The sequence below is a fragment of the Scardinius erythrophthalmus genome (assembly GCF_964197995.2).
Source record: "Scardinius erythrophthalmus genome assembly, chromosome: 15".
NCBI classification, from domain to species: domain Eukaryota; kingdom Metazoa; phylum Chordata; class Actinopteri; order Cypriniformes; family Leuciscidae; genus Scardinius; species Scardinius erythrophthalmus.
This window is the reverse complement of record NC_138235.1, coordinates 39,255,671-39,277,182: the sequence shown is the minus strand read 5'-3', so window position 1 is coordinate 39,277,182 and position 21,512 is coordinate 39,255,671. Positions and strand designations below refer to the sequence as shown.

Below are 21,512 nucleotides of genomic sequence, written 5' to 3'. Positions count from 1 at the left end.
AGGCGAAAGCCCAGTGTGCCTCAGTTGGTACCCATCAGGGGCCAAACATGAAGGTTCCAGAGGTTGGGCCTGGGATGGAATATTGTGGCCTCCATCTGAAACAGAAAGTCCCTCCTCTCCGGAATCGTCCATGGTGAGCCGTTGAGGAGAGATATTATCTTGGAGAACCAAACTCTGGCTAGAACTCCTGGGAGCAGAGAAACTGGAGGAAAACACATACAGGCACATTCTGGGCCATGTGTGCGCCATCGCATCCAGACCCAGGGGCTGGGTGACTCAGAGAGAAGTAGAGGGGACATTGCGCTTTCTGATATCTGGTCCAAATCTGTTTGACTACTTCTGGGTGGAGTTTCCATTCCCCTATCGGTAGTTTCTGTCTGGACAGTAAATCCGCTCCCACATTCATGTGCCCTGAGATGTACACTGCCCTGAGTGACAGGAACTTTTCCTGGGCCCAGAGAAGATCTGCCTCGCTATTCTGTTCAGATTGCGTGAGCACAAACCTCCCTGGTGATTTATGTAAGAGACTGCCGCTGTGCCGCACTAGGACATGACAGTCTCTCAACTGAGGGAGAAAGTATTTCAGGGCCAGAAATACAGACATCAGCTTGAGGCAGTTGATGTGCCAATTGAGCTGATGACCCTCCCATTCCCGTTGAGCTGGACGACCACTTAAGACTGCTCCCCAGCCCATCAGGGAGGCGTCTGCCGTTAGCATTCTGCGACAGCAAGGCGCACCTAAAGTGGGACCCAAAGCAAGGAACCGGGGTCTGAACCACATAGAAAGAGAACGAAGCCGCAGCGCGTAACCCTTACCATAAACATGGATTTTAGAAAGTGCATGAAGCATTCAGCGCGTGACTTACCATTAACATGGATTTTCAGAAAGGACACGAAGCACTCAGCGAGTGCTCTTGCCTTTATTTGTCCTTGGGGATTGTATAGTTGAAATCCCCCGTCTTGAGCCACAACTGACATGGTCTCATGCGCAAAAGGCCCAGAGGAATCACTGTGGACGCAGCTGCCATGAGACCTATGTAATGTCTTGACCTAGCCCGATGTTGCTTAGGGTGTTAAAATTGGTCTTGACACGAAGTCCCATTTAACCCCAAGCATGTTACCCTCAGGGCGGGAGAGAGTACGCCCTTCTTGGGGTTGATCTCAGCCCCTTGAGAGAAGATGAGCGTAGATCGATCTCAGTGTCGAAGCGCAAGCTCTTAAGACTGGGCCAGTATCAGCCAATCGTCTATGTAACATGGCTAGGACGAATGGAGGGACCCGATATTGGTAAGCTTTGCCCCCAGAAGCAAACTTGGGAACCTCCTGTGTTGTGGCAATATTTCTATATGAAAGTATACGTCCTTCAGATCGATCATGACGAACCAAACGTGATGTTGAATTTACGACACGACCGTCTTTACAGTTAACATCTTGAACTTGAGGGCTTTAACTGTACGGTTTAAGCCTCGAAGATCGAAGATTGGAAGCAACCCCCCATCCTTCTTGGGGACCAGGAAGTATCTGCTGTAATAGCCTGAATCTCTCTCTGAAAGAGGAACATGTTCTATGGCCTCTATGGATGTTTGATGTTCCATGTCCTGGATGACAGCAGGAAGCAACAGAACATCTAACATGTCGCTGGAAACCGCTGCCCCCCGAATCACCAGAGGTGGCGAGGAAGTACAGTGGTTTCGTGAGGGTGTCAGGTAGGAGCTGTTTGATTTTACATGCCTCGTCCTGTCGGGGCACACCCCCACAGACCTGGGACAAAACAACCCTCAGGATTTTGTCTTAGGTCTATTATGAGGCTGCTGAGTGCAACGAGCAGGTCCCCAGTTTTTTTCGAGGGGGAGCGCAACTCGCTACACTCTGCTTTTGAACCCTCCTAAAATGACGATGAGCAAAAAGAAGAGAAGCAAGATCTGAAGTGAGTTTTGTAGAGAGAGATTGCTTGACACACATACACAGAGTGGTCTGAAAACAAAAGACCTGACGATGCACCAGTGGCTCATCTATTTATAGCCTCGTGTCGTGGGTGCGCGCCGATGACGTCACCCACCGAGGCTATATTACCTCCGGGTCAATTCTATTGACGTGTTTACACACTATATTCACAGCTGGTCACGTTTAAAGACGTTCCCAATGCGAAAAATTTGAAATTTGAAATATGTTTATAGATATATGTTTTATCCTCCTGTGAGCTCTTTCTTTAGTGGTTTTGCCGGCGGGTAAAATCAGATTTCCCTCAGACGGACCGCCAAAATAACAGTTGAAATTTAAATGACTGAGATTCGCGTTTCAGGATCGTGACGTGTGTGTGCACTTGTACAGTGGCCAGACAACGGTCAGCATTTTATCTCTATGGGGTTGATTTTAAAAAAACTAGCCTACCAATCTTTTTTTTTTTTTTTTTTTTAACACGCCTTCATAATTTATTTTTAGCTACCCAAAAGCCTTTATATGTTTTATTGTTTTACTGATACAGAAAATCAAGGCACATTGCACTGAATCATATGTTTAGTGTGTGCCTTTTCATACAAACTTCAATTGTATAAACTGTGATAACTTGATATTTGCCACTGCTCTCTTCATAAAATTAAGGAACTGGACAAAACTACACACATTTTAAAAGTTTCTTACACTGTTTACTCACTCATCATGGATGGATTAGGAACAGTTTCATATTTATGATTATGGGCGGAGCTACAGTATATGACATCACTGCATGCCTGTAAAGACTTCAGTGAAAGTGAAACTGAACAGATGAACTGGAAGCTTCTTCGAACAACATTTCTTTTCCGAAAACCTGAAATTAACGATCAAATCTGACATTCACTCACAGGTAAGCGATGGAAATGTAAGTTCACTAGTTTAATAGCATGATGCAGTACAAGAACGTTTGTAAAATGAAAGTCTGTGTTCATGCAACATATATCAGAATCAGGAAGTATTTGAACTTCAGACAGAATAAACAAATTTCAATGAAAATTATAACTCTATTAAACAGAAATGACTCTTGGTGGTTACAGATGTTTATTTAGTAAGTTATTTGTTTGACAAATAACAGTTCCACTCATTTTCTGTGTTGTCTTAATACATCTTATGATGGTATTAAAATATTTACATTTGCTGTAGCCTACTGTGGCTCATAGTTTCTGTATTTAGTTTCATCAGGTTTTTTCTATTACTCAATACAGTACCCATCTAAAACAACACCAGCAGTCTCAGACCAGAGGTTAAAGGTGGAGCTTATAGGCTCAGTGTGGTTAGGGTTAGTGTTAGTGCGTGTTAGACAGTATTTGTCTTTGATATAGACAGTGGTACATAATTTATTGTTGTAAGTTATAATAGTATTTAACATGCAACATCCATAGCCTAATTTACTCAGTACATATAATTATCTAAATTGCTCTCTTCAGCATGTAGACGATTTATTGAAATTACTTATCTTTTCAGCCATGGCATCCTCCAGTGGCCCAGCACTAAATGAGGAGCTCCAGTGCTCCATCTGTCTGGAAGTGTTCACTGATCCAGTCACCACTCCATGTGGACACAACTTCTGCAGAACCTGCCTGATCAAGAGCTGGACGAACACACAGATCTGCTTCTGTCCACTCTGTAAAGAAACATTTAGCAAAAGACCTGATCTCAAGATTAATATAACACTCAGAGAGGTTGTGCAACACTTTAAGGAGAAGCTCAATCTAGGAGAATCTGAGGTGTTCTGTGACATCTGTGATGAAAGAAAGCAGAAAGCAGTGAAGACCTGCCTGACGTGTCAAAGCTCTTACTGTGAGACTCATCTGGAGCCTCATCGCAGAGTCCCACGTCTAAAGAAACACACACTGATCAACGCTGTGGAAAATCTGGAGGATTATATATGCCAGAAACACGAGAGACCTCTGGAGCTGTTCTGCAGAGATGACCAGACGTGTGTTTGTCTGTCCTGCACTGAAGGAGAACACAGGACTCACAACACTGTTCCTATAGAGGAGGAGAGTCGAGAGAAGAAGGTAAAGAGTTACAAACAAAGCACTTTAAACACCCCATGAAATTCAGTTCTCTATCAGTCAGTCACGTTCGACGTTACATCGGACTGAACTGACGTATAGGGATCTCGTCTGAGAGCCCAATCACCTTAGAGTCACCTTAAGGCAGCGTGCAAACTCACACATTAAGCTTTTGCTTCGGAGCAGAGCAGATGTTGTTTCACTCTGCTCTTCAAACATCGTTCAGTGAGTCTACGGAACAAGAGGTAAGCTGTTCCTTCAGGATCAGGATAGACTTCACGTAACTAGGGTATTTGGAGCTAAACCGTATTTGCACTTGGATCGTGATCGATTGCTCCGATCTGCCTCACTGTCTTGCTGCCGTGTGGTTTGCGTCTGTAAGCTCCATATAGTTTTCGGTTTTGATTCTCTATTTACTATCATTTCTTGTTGTTTATATCGCTAAATATATCATACTCATCAACCAGATATCTGATATTATCTAATTTTGTCTGTCACATTGATCTGACTTCGCTAGCTTTAATCTAAATCACTATTGCTTGCAAAAGAGAGTCCATCAAACAACAGTGGTGAGTAGAATCAGTCAACAAACACGGTGAGTCATGTCTTCTCCTATTATCGTGTTAGATTTTGGTGTATTTGGCCGAGCAGTCGTTTGGGTGGCTTGCCAATGTATTAGATTTCTCCAATACATAAAATAAGTAAGCTTGACCAGAGTTCTTGTGGGGAGAAGAATTTATTGAAGGTTTGTAGTGTAGCCGTCCTTCAGCAGCGATGTTAGCATGTCGCCCTTCAACAATCTTAACCCAAAGTTCTGTGTCTGAGACAGAACTTTTTACATCAAGACAAAAGGGCTACAAACAAAGGAAAACTGTTAGGACCTCCCACAGGTGATCGATCTAACTTGCTAATCCACTCTGACCAATCAGTTTCTATGGGCCATACATCTGAATGGGCCATTTGGCACACACCTTTGCAGACACAGACAGAGTTGATTAAATCTAATGCACAGTAACCATGTAAATGCATCTGACTTAAGTTAACTGAAAATACACATACCGTAAAACTTCAAATAATAGCCCGGGCTTTTATTTTCCCAAATCGCCGAACTGCACCGGCTTGTATTTGAGACAGGCGTCTATATGAGACGGGCCTTTAATTTAGTGTTGAGACTTCACCCTGTGCTGCAATATTCATTTAGTTTTACATTCATTTACATAAATCAGCTGGTTGAATGAAAATTGCTTATGTTATCGGATTTTCAGGTGATATTCTCAATTCATTCAGTTAACGGACGCTCTGAGGTAAAGTGAATTCAGACTGCAGACTAAGCAACGATTGTATTTAATTGTACAGTTCAATCATAACATAGTACAGACATGATCTTAATTCTATAATGTCCTTAAACACAACAATATTGCTGGCCATTAACTGACAAAGTGTGCGTCTGGTGTGCGATACCTCGAGTTGTCATAGACACGACGCGGCGCTTCTCGTCCGGTGTGCGATACCTTGAGTTGTAGACGCAATGCGGCGCTTCTCGTCCGTTGTGCGAAACCTCGAGTTGTAGACGCAACGCGGCGCTTCTTGTCCGGTGTGCGAAACCTCGAGTTGTCATAGACGCGACGCGGCGCTAACTCTCTCTGCCTGCCTTGCTTGCGCTAACAGCTCCCGTCCAGATGGTCCAGATGCGCAGGGCTCTCTTGCGTGCGCAATCTGCTCCATAGAACTGGCTTAAACAGACGATCTGACGGGTTTTAGAAGATTAAATACAACCCGAAACTAAAAAACAGACCGGGCCTCTATTAGAGACCGGCCTTTATTTATCCAAACCTGTAGCCACACCAGGCGTGTAAAAGAGACAGGCGTCTATTTGGGACTCGGCTATTATTTGAAGTTTTACGGTAATCTTTCAATTGTCACTTGCACTTCATGTCACATGTATATCATAGCCTTCTCTGTCAGCCCAGAGGACTTTACATGTGATAAATGCAGGAAGATAGTCAGCAGAAGATTTTAGAACTAGAGACACGCATCCAAACTTTAATTGAGGTTAATTTTAAGAGTGCAAGGGCTTTAGATACTGCTTTGGATGCGACTAGCTTAGTGAACTCTTTACATTGTTCGGTTCTGGCTGTAGTAGACCCCGTGCAGCAGGGCAATTGGGTGACTGTGACATCGTATAAATTTAAAAATATTGCTGATTACTTACAAAGCACTAAATGGTTTAGCTCCCCAGTACTTGAGCGAGCTCAAAACGCATTATAGTCCTTCACATCTATTGCGATCTCAAAATTCCGGCCAGTTAATAATACCTAGAATATCAAAATCAACTGCTGGCGGTAGATCCTTCTCGCACTCTGTCAGTTTAAATCTAGACTAAAGAAGCAATCTCTTTTTTCTCCATTCTGTCACCTTGATGGAGTTTTGGTTCCTTGCCACTGTTGCCTTGGCTTTTTGCTTGCTTAGTTGGGGACATTTAATATTCAACAATATTATTGATCTGCCTTACTTAAGGTGGACGATGAAGCAGTTTTCTTCTAGAAACAAACTGTGTTGTATTATTTTTAGGGGTGTAACGATTCATCAACTACAACGATGTACCGATTTATATTCCTATGATCCAACTACATCGATCTGTGCTCCGCAAGTTGGCCTTCCGGACGACATACTGTATATCAATCTAACATCGTTTTAAAAGGTAATTAATCGATTGTATCGATACTAGGAAATAACGCATTGGATTTGAGAACGTCAGACTTTATATGGATGTTTTTTCTTAGCACTTTTAATGATAGGCGTTAAACGTTACTTGATTCAGTCTGCCTATCTGTGACGTGATCGCCATGCGTGACGCGCAAGCAGCAGCGCAAAGACAACAAGCAGCGCAAAGTCTCTCACCTCAGAAACACGGGCTTTCCTGTCCTCTCAGCCGCTATACTGCAGTAGCGCGCACTCTTCAATTGACCTATGGCTAAGCCACGCCCCCTCCACTCACTGGGACAAACAGTCAACATTCGGTAACAGGCGCTGTGGCAGCTGTCACAGTAGGAGACATTTCACAGGAGGCAATTGATGATTTTTGGAGACAAAAAGATTATATATCATCTCGAAAGTCACCAAAAGGGCCTTAACTATATATTGGAGGGGTTATATTAATAATTTCATTGTTGAGAAGGTCGATGAAAAGCTTCAGCTCCAGACAAAGATTTACAGGTCACAGTCAGTGTACACGTTATAGTTTGGTGCTATTTCGCTTCAAACGCTCACTTTATACGCGCGTCCTATTCGCTTTGGACGCGCGAATGGATTCAAAATGTGCAAGCGTCGAACTAGACGCGATACGCGCGAATTTGACGCTCTATTCGTGTTTGGTGTGAATGCAGCATAATGAACAGGCTGCGATGTCAAGATTGCTATGCTGGATGAGTGTGTGTATCAGAGAGAGAGAGAGGCGCGGGCGCGATCGAACAGTGGAAACATAAAAACATACTCCATTTTGTTCATACAGGACATCATTACAAGTGTTTAGCCTACTTATATTTGTGTAAAACACAACATTGTGTCTGGCTACGCAGCTACAACGCAGCTAGAAGTTATGCTAACGTTATGCTAGAGATGTTAAAGATAACGTTCAAATACGTTGTTGACTTACCTTAGAACAGATGTAGACATCCTTGTTTAATTGCGTTTAGTTGGTGTTGTGGTCTACCCAAGCGGCAACCTCCCCGTCTTTCTCTTGAAACCAACACGGAAGTGAGTTAAACTGCAATTCGTTGACTGGCCGCTTGAGGCTGATGTCAGAAGTGAGTCAAATCTGTATCTCCCCCATTTTAAAATACCAAATTTTACAGCAGAAAAAAACGTGTTTACAGCCTGGTGTCTGTATGTTTTTTTGGTCTATACAGCTAATTTTGCCCTTCATGACAACTGTGAGGGGGGTGAATTTTTTTATAACTCATCCGTTTAGTTGATTAATATTTAAAGTTCTGCATAATTAAGGGTGTGGCCACTTGAGTGACAGGTGGGTTGTCGCTGATGTCAATGCTAGCCGCTTGTCTGTTGTTACTAGCCGTCACTTCACCTCAGCAAATGTTAGCTGCTGAACTTGCCATCTCTGCAGTGTTTTGTGCTTTTTTTCGGGATTATTTCATACTATTGAATACACCCATTAAGTAACGTTAACTTCGCCCACGGCTTAGGATTGTTGTCGTCGAGTATCGTTCGAGAGAACAACCAGCGCTGTATTTCAGTTTTCCTCTGTGAACATGCACTAATGGATGTCTCACAATTTCGTTGCTTTTTGGAGTTTTCAGATTTAAAAACGTCAATAAAGGCTCGTTCGTTCTGCTCTCACGGAACAGATGGATTATAATATGCTTTTACCGTCAGATGAAATCATGCAGGCGTCGGCGCTTTCTCCGTCCATGCTATAAATGCACATCCATGAATGATCGCGGATTTTCTAGCGCATTTACTTTAACTTAATAGGCAATATATCTATAACCCATTTGAGAGGCGGCCAAAATCAGAATTTAAAATGGACTGAATAAGCTCTCTACGAACTTGACGAGCGATGCCGCGCTGACGGACCATAAAGAGTGACTGACGTGCACATAAATCACTGTCACACACACACTCTCAGAGTAATATTAAGTTACTGCATAATACATTTTCAACTAACGTTAGCAGAATAGTACAGAATCACAATACACAGTCTCACTTGTAGCCGTGTCTTTTAAATATTATAATATAATATTTCGAAGGGCAAAAACAGGAACTTTTAATTGGCTTTACATCATCAGCTAACTCGATCACGTCGAGCCATAGATATAAACAGTGTTTATAGATATATCATAGATATAAAACAGTGTTTATATCTATGACGTCGAGCTAGGTGATTTCGGCTCCTCAGCTCCACTCACGCCCCGCCTCTTTGCCTATTTTCTGTTATCCGGTAGTGACGCAAGGCCAAGATGGCGACGGCCGGCTCCGCCTACTTTAGGCTTCAAAAATGCTCTTCAGAAACCTACGGGTGACGTCACGGACACTACGTCCATATTTTTTTACAGTCTATGGGTCTACCACATAACTTAAAACCGAGCAGACACTTATCTCGGTTGAAATGTGGCTTGGGAAAGGGTCAAAAATACACACCGTCGCCCAGCCTCTCAGGATACCTAGTGTCGGAGTTGCATGTACACCATGCACACCATTTGACCATTTTAAACTTAAAATGACACGAAAAAACATATAAAAACGAATGAAAACTGACTAACTGCAATGGATTTCAATGGACGTGGAAGCAGAGAATGTCCGAGTGTATGGGTTAGCTATGCGCACTGTGATTGGCTCATCCCGTTTGGGGGCATGGCTTAGCCATAGGTCAATTGCACGCGCAAATGCGGCGGAGCGTGCTGTAGGCCTATATCGCTTCAATGTATGGCGTTCCAATCGGTTCTTTTATATGACTTTGCAACATGCAAACGTCTCAATTAACGTCTCACCCAACGTCTTATTTTTTTTTCTTTCTGCTATTTATTCCATTCATTTTAAGACGCAGACGTGACGCAGACGTCACGCTGACGTCACGTAAATCACGCGTGGCAGTGAAGTGTTGAGTCAGACGTCACGAGTCATTCACGTGTGGCAGTGAAGTTATTAATTATTTTTTTCTCTAACACGTATTTAACACGTATTTAACACTCTACTCAACACGGCTCAGTGCAGTGTGCCAGCGGTTGCGATCGGTTCTTTAATATGACTGTGCAACATGCACTCGTCTCAATGAACGTGACACTTGCGTCTGTCTTATAACGTGACGTCTGCGATTTATAGGATTTTGTGTGTGTGTGTGTGTGTGTGTGTGTGTGTGTGTGTGTGTGTGTGTGTGTGTGTGTGTGTTGTTTAACCCACATTTTGAGGGCCAAATGCCCCCACAAAGATGGAAATATGAAGAAACAAATAGGCTATTGCATTTTTATAGCTTATTGTTAGGGTTGTTATTGTGTTTTTAATTTTTTATAGTTTTAAAAGGCCTAGGCTACAGCACTTTGGTAAACTAGAAAACAGACAACTCGATCGCGCAAACACTGTTTCTGTAGATCATTTAAGAATAGAATTGAAAAATAGGCTACTATTTTTTATATATATGTCACCTGTGGTGAAAAAAAAACGACTGTAAACTTTTTTTAAAAAATAGTTTGTAAACTATTATTTGACTTTTTGTTTATGACCCTTTATTAAACATTTAAAATATTCACAAATTAATATGGATTTTTTTTATTTTTTTTATTTTACTGGTTTTCTAAGGCCAAATTATTTTCCCGCAGTGCTGAATGAGAAGAGCCATCTCTGGAACCATACAGAGAGCTGATTTATAGGTGGTTTATAGGCTAATGATAATAAATGTGTCTGAAAAAATAACGAGGCATTTTAATTGTTTTTATTAATAAACTAGTATTTTCTAAATCAGTGTTGGCTGCAAACATATCTCCATCTCCGCTGTAAAGCGGATGCGCCTTTAGATAAACAGTATTTGCTTTAGATTCAAATTTGTTCGTTTAAAATTGGACATTTCAAGCTTTATTTTGTTTCAGTTCATTTATGAGATGCGCTCCAGTTCACGGAGATCATGAAAGCGCGCCTGATTGTTTTCTTTTATTTTACGAAATCAAAACGTTTTCTTGTTATTGTGAGTTTACTCAAATAAAAGTAGTTGCAAATTATGTATTATTATTTTCTATATGACCATAAATTATGAGCATTTTAAGTTGTTTCCACTGTTGATAGGAAAATACAAGTGTTCGCGCCCGCGCCTCCGTGCCACGCATTGCGCGCTCCACTCCGCACAAACCATTGGATATGCGTCAAAATCTTGTTTATTTGTGATAATCAAATAAAACCCTGTATTATTATTGTCTAACCTGTATTATGACTGACATATGACGAATTGCTTTGTTCCTTTTTTCGATAAAAGCGTCTTGTAAATATTGTTTGTTCTTTATTTTTTCTTTATTTTTTGTCATTGTTATAAATAACAACGAAATAACATCAGAGAAATCTTACAATATAAGTGCAATAAAAAGTCCATAAAGTGCAATCCGTTATATCACCAGTCGACAGGGAAATAACAATTGTATAAACAATATACTATTGATTGTGAGATGTAGTAAATAGTACAGCAATGCATTCCCAACTATTAAAGTTGTGTAGAGAGAAAATTGTGGTGTATGTGGTGGGGTGGGTATAAATTGGAGGAATATTTTTTTCGGCCCGTCCTCACTAGAACAGCAAGCGGTACGTTGTTAATTATTGTATATTGTGTATTAAGTGGAATACTTCAAATTGTCTTAGCGTGCTTGCTTAAAGTGATTCTCAATTGTAGCGGGTCCAGGAAAAACGAGGCCCTTTAAAAAAGTTATATATATATATATATATATATATATATATACAGTGAGGAAAATAAGTATTTAAACACCCTGCTATTTTGCAAGTTCTCCCACTTGGAAATCATGGAGGGGTCTGAAATTGTCATCGTAGGTGCATGTCCACTGTGAGAGACATAATCTAAAAAAAAAAATCCAGAAATCACAATATATGATTTTTTAACTATTTATTTGTATGATACAGCTGCAAATAAGTATTTGAACACCTGTCTATCAGCTAGAATTCTGACCCTCAAAGACCTGTTAGTCTGCCTTTAAAATGTCCACCTCCACTCCATTTATTATCCTAAATTAGATGCACCTGTTTGAGGTCGTTAGCTGCATAAAGACACCTGTCCACCCCATACAATCAGTAAGAATCCAACTACTAACATGGCCAAGACCAAAGAGCTGTCCAAAGACACTAGAGACAAAATTGTACACCTCCACAAGACTGGAAAGGTCTACGGGGAAATTGCCAAGCAGCTTGGTGAAAAAAGGTCCACTGTTGGAGCAATCATTTGAAAATGGAAGAAGCTAAACATGACTGTCAATCTCCCTCGGACTGGGGCTCCATGCAAGATCTCACCTCGTGGGGTCTCAATGATCCTAAGAAAGGTGAGAAATCAGCCCAGAACTACACGGGAGGAGCTGGTCAATGACCTGAAAAGAGCTGGGACCACCTTTTCCAAGGTTACCGTTGGTAATACACTAAGACGTCATGGTTTGAAATCATGCATGGCACGGAAGGTTCCCCTGCTTAAACCAGCACATGTCAAGGCCCGTCTTAAGTTTGCCAATGACCATTTGGATGATCCAGAGGAGTCATGGGAGAAAGTCATGTGGTCAGATGAGACCAAAATAGAACTTTTTGGTCATAATTCCACTAAACGTGTTTGGAGGAAGAAGAATGATGAGTACCATCCCAAGAACACCATCCCTACTGTGAAGCATGGGGGTGGTAGCATCATGCTTTGGGGGTGTTTTTCTGCACATGGGACAGGGCGACTGCACTGTATTAAGGAGAGGATGACCGGGGCCATGTATTGCAAGATTTTGCAGTCCCTCAGTTAGAGCATTGAAGATGGGTCGAGGCTGGGTCTTCCAACATGACAATGACCCGAAGCACACAGCCAGGATAACCAAGGAGTGGCTCTGTAAGAAGCATATCAAGGTTCAACGCTATCTCACGACCAATTCGTACGAATTCGTACGAATGATAAAAAGTTGGCTAATTCGTACTAATTCGTACGACCTCACTCGTACGAATTTGTACGATTTGTCTAAACCCACGTGATGGGTAGGTTTAGGGGCGGGGTCAGGGGTAGGTCATTCGTATGAATTCATACGAATTGGCCAATTCGTAAAATATGTACGATTTTGCAAAAATCGTACTAATTCGTACGAGTCAGGTCGTATGAATTCGTACGAATAAGCCACCTCGTAGAATTTGTACGTTTTCCCGTGAGATCGGGCTCTCAAGGTTCTGGCGTGGCCTAGCCAGTCTCCAGACCTAAACCCAATAGAGAATCTTTGGAGGGAGCTCAAACTCCGTGTTTCTCAGCGACAGCCCAGAAACCTGACTGATCTAGAGAAGATCTGTGTGGAGGAGTGGACCAAAATCCCTCCTGCAGTGTGTGCAAACCTGGTGAAAAACTACAGGAAACGTTTGACCTCTGTAATTGCAAACAAAGGCTACTGTACCAAATATTAACACTGATTTTCTCAGGTGTTCAAATACTTATTTGCAGCTGTATCATACAAATAAATAGTTAAAAAATCATACATTGTGATTTTTGGATTTTTTTTTTTTTTTGATTATGTCTCTCACAGTGGACATTCACCTACGATGACAATTTCAGACCCCTCCATGATTTCTAAGTGGGAGAACTTGCAAAATAGCAGGGTGTTCAAATACTTATTTTCCTCACTGTATATATCTTCATTACTGTAACGGTGTGTAATGTTGTCATGTTTCTGGTTTGTGTTTTCTCTGTCTTTGGTTTTTACATTCAGTTTCTTGTTCCTGTTCATTGTATTCAGTTAGTCCTAGTCTGCTAGTCATGTTAATTAGTTCCCTTGTTTCAGGTGTGTTGTCTTCTCAGTTTGTATGGTCCTGATTATTGTGCTCATTTGCCCCAGCTGTGTCTCGTTCCCTCATCCCGCTGTGTATTTAAACCCTGTGTGTTCTCTTGTTCGGGGTCAGTTATTGTATGAAGGAATGTATGTATCTTCCATGAGTAATCCCTGTTCCAGTTCTGAGTCTTGCCAAGTCTTTGTTAATTAAATTCAATTGCTGCATTTAGATCCGACTACCGTCTTTGCTTTCATGCATATCGTGACAATTACCTAGGGATCAAATTAGGGTATACAAAATACAAAAAGTAGTCAAAACGCATAACAGAACTTTTTTTTTTTTTTTTTTTTTTTACAGTATTATGTGCTTATTATTTTTAACTAACGAAATGTCAATCTTCATCTTTATAACAGAAGATACAATACAACAATCTTCAAGATACAGTATAATCTTCACGTATAAAGGATTGTCACCTTTAAAACAGTCTTTATCGTGTAAGAACAAGCAATGCTACAAATACATGGTTAGCATATTAATTTAATCTCTTTTTTTCGTTCATTTACTAATTAAGCTATGTTAACTCAACTAATGTAATGTAAATAACTGAATAATTACTATCCAATAAATAATAAGTAAAAAATGTCAAATAAATGTATTGATTAGAGTTGCCATATAGACTAAAGATTTTTGTAGTCAACTAGTAATTTATTTAAGCAATTAGTCGACTAATCGCACGTTTATATTAATTAAATACTGGGTGCATGCATAGTATATAGCCTAGCTCAAGCGCACGCATAAATCTTGCTGCAAAGCACCAGCAAAAGTAGGCTAATTATAATAAATGTGTCTGAAAAAATAAAGAGGCATTTTAATTGTTTAACGTGCTTTTTTATTTATTTATTTTTTTAAATCCGTGTCTGCAAACATATCTCAATCTCCGCTGCGGATGCGCCTTATAGAAATGAACCTTTACGGATTACATAATCAGACACTTTCGATTTGAACTTGTTCATTTAAAAGTAGCCATTTCAAGCTATGTACAGTATATTCCTCAAGTCAGACTGTGAGGCAGTAGGGCCTATGTTTCAGTTCATTTTTGAGACGCGCTCCAGTTCACGGAGATCATGCGGCTGATTGTTTTATTTTATTTTACAAAAGCACAATGTTTTCTTGTTATTGTGAGTTTACAGCTATTTTAAGTTGTTCCCACTGATGATAGGAAAGTGTTCGCGCCCGCGCCTCCGTGGCATGCAGCAAGCGCGCTCCACACTTCGCACAAACACTTGGATTATTTGCGTCAAAATCTTGGGTTTATAGGCTATGTGATAATCTTATATTAATTTATGACTGAAATTTGACGAATTGCTTTGTTCCCATTTAGGATAAAAGCGTCTTCTAAATATGTAGCCTAGACTAGCCTGATATTAATAATGAATTATTATTATTATTTGCGTTTATACCTAACTATAAATTAGAGTTCAGTAGGCTAATATTTATCATGAAATAATTTATGAATGTTTTATTTTTATATAACCTAACCTTTTACAGTTTTGAAAATGTTTAAGAAATTCAAATAATAAATAGACACACCTTTTTGTGACTCTTTACTGTCCAAGCAGGACGTGAACTGATCGATTATCTCTTCTAGTTACAGCATGAATGAATATCAGAATATGTTGTTTAAGTGTGATGTTAAAAATCATGGGAGAATTGAAAGAGAAACTATAGGCTCTATGTTAATTCTCTTCCGGCTTGAATGACTATATTGTGCCAAAATATTTATGTACTTGTTGATACAAATCTAAATGTTTTTATGCACAAGCAAATACATTTAGGCTAGATAATAATAATAATAATAATAATAATAATAGCATAATAATAATAAACTGTGCTCACCTTCCTCTTAACTGTTTTTAAGTATAATTCTGATGATAACTGTCTGACCGCCTGTCAAACAAACTTCGGTGAAACTCTAAAACTAAATATTACAACTCTAAAATTAAACATTAAAAATATTACAAATTACAAATATTATTTATGTTAGTTAAATTAGCCCAAATGTTTACAACTACGTTATTTTGTGTTGGTCAAGAGACTCCTAGTGGTGAATAGTAGGCTACATACATGCTTTTTATGATTTCTTGATAAGTAGGCTATCTGTGGATATGTTGACTAGAAACAATGGCAAACAAATATTTTCACATGAACATTTGTGTAAATTCATATTTACTATTTGGAATAAAAGCTATACATAAGCAAGGTAAAATCACTTAATTGCTAATAAAATACAACTGAAGATCAGTGGGAAAAAATAATAAAGAATGAGTGTGTGGAATGTGCTGGAAACCGCCCTTGCAGCAGACTATGGCAGACGCAGACGTGACGTTCGGCACACGAACGAGTGATGTTGCAGACGCAGACGAGACGTTCGGCAGACGCAGACGTCACGTTCGGCAGACGCAGACGTCACGTTCATTGAGACGAGTGCATGTAGCAAAGTCATAATAAAGAGCCGATCGGAACGCCATATCAATGGAAGCTTTAGCTAAGTTCTGCCAGGAAGACTCAATCACTACGTCACTTATTACCTCATCTCTATCCAATCACGTCTTTATACTTTCTGTATAAAAGATAGGTACTTACTCATGTTTGAGTTCGCAGATGCTGACGCGACAACAACCTCCATCCTCCCCACCACCACCAGGATGGTCCTGTCCATACCTTCTAGGGGGGTCGGCTGCGCCCCTGCCTTCGTCTTCAGGCAGGAGATGCAGATCCGCTACCCTCGGATTACGAGCTATGGACGGGGCCTACGCCAAAGAACTTTACAATGCTTGCCGGGCTGCCAATAAATATATGCTTTGTTACATCACTTTATCTTCCGAGTCTTTCTGGTAGAACTATATATAAAGCACAAAATAAACTACAAGCATGCAACGTCGTTATGTTTTAAATTAGAAAAAAACCTGTGTTGTCCAGATTCAGTATCTGCGGTCAGATGATGTTGTCAGGCTATATGTCCGTGTCATTATTCTATCATTATTTTCATAACTTTCATAACTAACGAAATAAAGTCTCTCACCTCAGAAAAACGAAATTTCATGTCCTGTCATTGTTATACTGTGCTCGTAGCGTGCACTCTTTAATTGCACGCGCAAATGCGCCGGCGCGCGCTGTATCACTTCACTGCAGCGCAAAAGAAATTTGAGCATGCAACGTCGTAAATTAGTAAGTTACGAAATAAAAGTAAAATACCAATAAATTACGTTATTGGTACGTCATATGTGTTGCTATTTATCAGGAGCAGTTTCCATCTTTCTTTACCAGTTCTTCTAATTAAGTATTGTGTATCACCATGGTAGCCTAATTGTTGTTTGTTTCCATAACAAAAAGCCACTTACTGGTTATTTTGTATATTTTTATGTGACTGTGGTGGCTCAGACCAAGATTGACAACCACGAATCGCGATACGAAAACGAATCGTTGTTAAAACTAATCGTTACACCCCTAATTATTTTAATGTTATCACTGTGAAGCTGCTTTGATACAATCTGTATTGTAAAAAGCCTATATAAATAAAGGTGACCTGACTTGACTGTGTTGGTGTGACTCTCCTGCCGGGGGACCCAGCCTCTCATTCGGTGCTCCTGCAGAGGAACACAGTGTTGGTGTTACGGCATGTTGCAGCGGAAGTCGTGGTTGATGAGTGTTTGCACGGTTAAGTGCAGCGGCTGTTCCCCTGGGCGCTTCAACATCTAAAGAGATGGTCCCCGTCTCAGCCCTTCAGCAGAAAGCTTAATGTGTGAGTTTGCGCGATGCCTTATATACCCGGAAGCGGGGAGTGGCTTGCGATGCAAATCTCACTTGCCAATGTGCATTGGCTTGTTCTGCTACCACTCAAAGGCTCTCAGGCAGGATCCCAATACATCAGTTCAGTCCAACGTAAAGTCTCTGTTCCTTCCCTCAGGGAATGGGGGTTACATTAGTAACCTAGATGTTTTATTTCCTGTGTCTTGACATGTTGAAGAACAGCTAAATCCAATAGTCTTTCTTTAAATCTGATAAAAGCTGATTTTGTTACCCTCAAAACTGTCAGACATGATTTTAACAAACCATAATTTTGAATTCATATGATCTTTAAATGTTTTTATTTTTATTTTTAAAATAAGACTGTCAGAAGATGGAAAGCTATATTCAGTGATAAATGTTTTTCTCTGTATGTAGAATCAGCTGGTTCAGACACAGATAGATGTTTATCAGATGATCCAGGACAGAATGAAGAAGATTCAAGAGATCAAACACTTAGTAGAGCTGAGAAAGGTTTGTGCTTCGATCAACCCGAGTTCATATCCTGACTCATGGTCGTTTCCGATCCCCCTTTCACTTTCACTTTCTGTTCACTCTCTAACTATCCTAGCAAAAATACATTTAAAAAAATTATATGCATCATAATATTTCAATTGTAAGACTGAAATAACTGTAAGACTTGAGAAATGAATTAAATGCTAGGCAGTCTACTTGAGGCCCTGAGAGGACAAAGGACCTCTCTGGAAATTAACATTTGAACTCTTGTGCACTATCGAGACGAAAGTCTCACCTCCGAATCATCCTAATCTACATTTCATTCCCTCATCCCCCAATAATCTAAATGGTTTAATGTGAATGATTATCATCAAGTATTATACATGTTTAGTATCATTTGAAGTGTCTCAGGTTGATTGGTACAAATGCCTCATTTCCAAATAAGTAAAACAAAAGGTAATAAAGTTTTAAGAGTTTAGAGATAACTGGCACACAAGGAGGATTGGTCTCCTGGCAAATGGTCTCACACCCCCAAAAGGTGTCAACTCTAAATGTAAATTTCCATTGTTAGCAGATGTTTCCATGTGAAAGAGAATCTGTCTATATAATGGAATGCAGCAAAGGGTTTGGGGCCTTTCTGTATTTCAGATTAGCCCGTTGGGTTGCATCTCTTCTCTTTAATCCGGAGCTTTTGATGTTTTGTATCGATTATCTTTGAATTGATTATGAAATTGGCATGATACATTTACCTGACATAATAAATTGTTACATTTGATTATTCTAACTGACTTTGACATTATTTTCATTAAAGAGTTAAAAAGAATAGTCAAACATTAGCTCACATTTAATGATGCACAGATATCATTAAAACCTTTTCATTTATGGAGTCAGATGAAATAACGAGAGAATACATATTAAAATGTATTGCATTTAATCAAAAAATACTTTGCCACGAGAAAAGACAGTAACACGTAAAGACCTTCCGCGCTGGTCGGATTCCGGACTTTGGGCCAGTCGAGTGCGAGCTTACACAATTGTTAGTTCTGCCATCATCTAGTATCCCTCATGTTGCTCCAAGCACATTTTTTCCCATAGAGCACAAATGTGTTGTATGAATTCTATTGGAGTTGTTCAACAGCTCGTCTTCAAGAGCAGCATGAACATTTATTTTGTGTTCCACTGAAAATCACACATTTTAAACATGAGGTTAATTGATAATGAGAGCATTTTCATTTTGGGGTGAACTATCCCTGTAAATAATATGTGAACACGGAATAGATTAACTAATATAACTGTTCTCATTCATCAGAGAAACACAGATAAAGAGAAATCCTCCAGTGTTGAGATCTTCACTAATCTGATCCGCTCCATTGAGAGATATCAGTCTGATCAGCTGAAGATGATGGAGGAACAGCAGAAAGCAGCAGAGAAACAGGCTGAAGATCTCATTAAAGAGCTGCATCAGGAAATCACTGAGCTGAAGAGGAGAAACACTGAGCTGGAGCAGCTCTCACACACTGACGATCATCTCCATCTCATGCAGGTCTGTCAACATCTGTCATCAGTAAGAATATTATACATTATAAAACTCTTAATGCTGACAGATTTTTCATCTCTTCTGCTGTAGATTTACCCATCCATTTGCAGTCGTATAAGCACCAAGAAATGGACTGATATCAATAATGGCTATAAAATGAATGCGTACACACTCAATAAAGCTCTAACTCAACTGAAGGAGACATTAGATGACAAACTCAGGCGAACTGGTAGGCGAATATCAAGTATGGTGTAGAGTTTCCTTCGTCAGCATGTGTCTATTTCCTCATCCCTCACTGTTATTCTTTTATTTAATAGCATTCTGCTATTACTAGTCTTCTAATTAATCCTATCCTGTCTCTTGTCCCACACCAAGCATAATTAATTACACCTTATCAGGGCCGTACCCACCATCCCTGAGGTCCAGACCTCTGTATTTCTAAAACCTTGTGTATGGCCCTGCACCTGATCAATCGTGTAAAAGGTGGAGAGACAGTAAAGAGAGAAAAAAACAGTACAACCAAAGCAAGAAAACTTAAAAAAAATGATGTAATTAGTTGCAACAAAAACCTGTTTTATTCATAATTATTTACTGTTATTGTGTTCACAGTTTTGAAGAGTCTTCGGCAGTATGGAGGTAATGTGATGTGTTTCACTGCTTTACATTTACACAGAGTCAACCATAATTTGATTATACTCTGTATTATATTATACTTGAAAATCTTTGTATTTTCAGCTTCAAATTCATATTCTCTGATCTTTCTCAGTGGTTGTGATTCCTGATTATGATACAGTTAATCCATATCTTTCCCTGCCTGACTATGGACAAGGAATAGAATATTGTGACTTTAAGAGTGACTTCCCAGACAATCCAAAGAGATTTGACACATGTCCGTGTGTCCTGGGAGACAAGGGATACAACTCAGGCAGATTTTACTTTGAGGTGAGAGTGGATGGATGTGTGGAGTGGGATTTCGGAGTGGCCAGAGAATCCATTAACAGAAAGGGACAGATTACACTGTGTCCTGAGGATGGATTCTGGACTATGATTCACAGGGGCGGTCAATATATTGCCTGTGAAGATCCCAAAGTATTTCTTTTTCGGAGAGTAAAGCCACAGATAGTTGGTGTGTTTGTGGATTATGAGGAGGGTCTGGTCTCTTTTTATGATGTGGAGTCCAGTGCTCATATCTACTCTTTCACTGGTCAGACTTTCACTGACAAACTCTTTCCATTCTTTGGCCACAGTGATAAAGATAAAAAGTTAGGCCCAATGTACATCTATGATCCATATAACTATGTAGATTAACAAATGTACAGCCCAATATGGGAAACTATATGAAAATAATACTTTTGTGACTAATAATCTGCGAACATTATGTGCTGTACTAAATATATGGTTTCTAAGAGATGAGAACACAAACAAATTTTTCATTTGTTTGTCATGTAGATTTTCAAATTTAATATAATTACAGATGATAAAAATGATCCATTAATGAATTTCTACATGCTTCTTGAAATGTATTAAATCTTCTTTAATATTTGCTCAAACTATTTTCTCTCACTTTACATCTGACAAAGTGAAATTACATGTAAAATATTGAAATGTCTTGCTTTAGTGCAGTTTAAGACTATTGCAGAACTACATCTAAACAGAAAAGAAACTTGTGTATAGCCCTATTTGAACATTGTTTTCTGTTATTATTTTTGTTCATTTGATTGTTTGATTTATTGGATATGCATTAATTATTTTTATTTGAAATTATTTTGACGCACTATATGTTGCATATATTCCTTTTTATGGCATACAAAAAGTGTTTGAATTGCCCATATGCATGGTTACTTCCTGGTTTTCGATTAGCCAGCTTGGGCATTTCTGGTGAACTGTTAGCTGTCAATCTGTTCTCACTGTACATAGACACAAAACCATCAATGTTTGACTTCTTAAAGTTGTATTTATATTTTAATGCAGTATCACAGTTACCTTTACCTTACCACAGTTTATTTACCAATAAATTGGTTTTATTTTACCAAAAAAGTTTTATTGATTGCAAAAAGTCGAAGCTAATGGGAACGTTGCAGTAAGAAACACGGTGGGCCCTATTTTAACAATCTAAGCGCTGGTCTAAAGCGCACGGCGCAAGTGCACTTAAACTTTTG

At 39.7% G+C, this 21,512-nt stretch overlaps 1 protein-coding gene across 2 annotated transcripts; it reads left to right on the top strand.

The window, feature by feature from the left end:
* The first annotated feature begins 2,742 nt into the window (after positions 1-2,742).
* LOC308703388 (E3 ubiquitin-protein ligase TRIM39-like) lies at positions 2,743-21,384 on the top strand. 2 transcript variants are annotated; one of them, XM_081386829.1, is made up of 7 exons: positions 2,743-2,842; positions 3,457-4,013; positions 17,739-17,834; positions 19,126-19,359; positions 19,444-19,582; positions 19,963-19,989; positions 20,120-21,384. In XM_081386829.1, exons 2-7 carry the CDS (start codon positions 3,459-3,461, stop codon positions 20,659-20,661), a joined length of 1,593 nt encoding a protein of 530 aa, XP_081242955.1. In that variant the 5' UTR covers positions 2,743-2,842; positions 3,457-3,458; the 3' UTR covers positions 20,662-21,384. The 2 variants fall into 2 exon arrangements, with proteins under 2 accessions (XP_081242955.1, XP_081242956.1); XM_081386830.1 differs by lacking the exon at positions 17,739-17,834 and having other exon boundaries at positions 2,760-2,842.
* Positions 21,385-21,512: the final 128 nt, after the last annotated feature.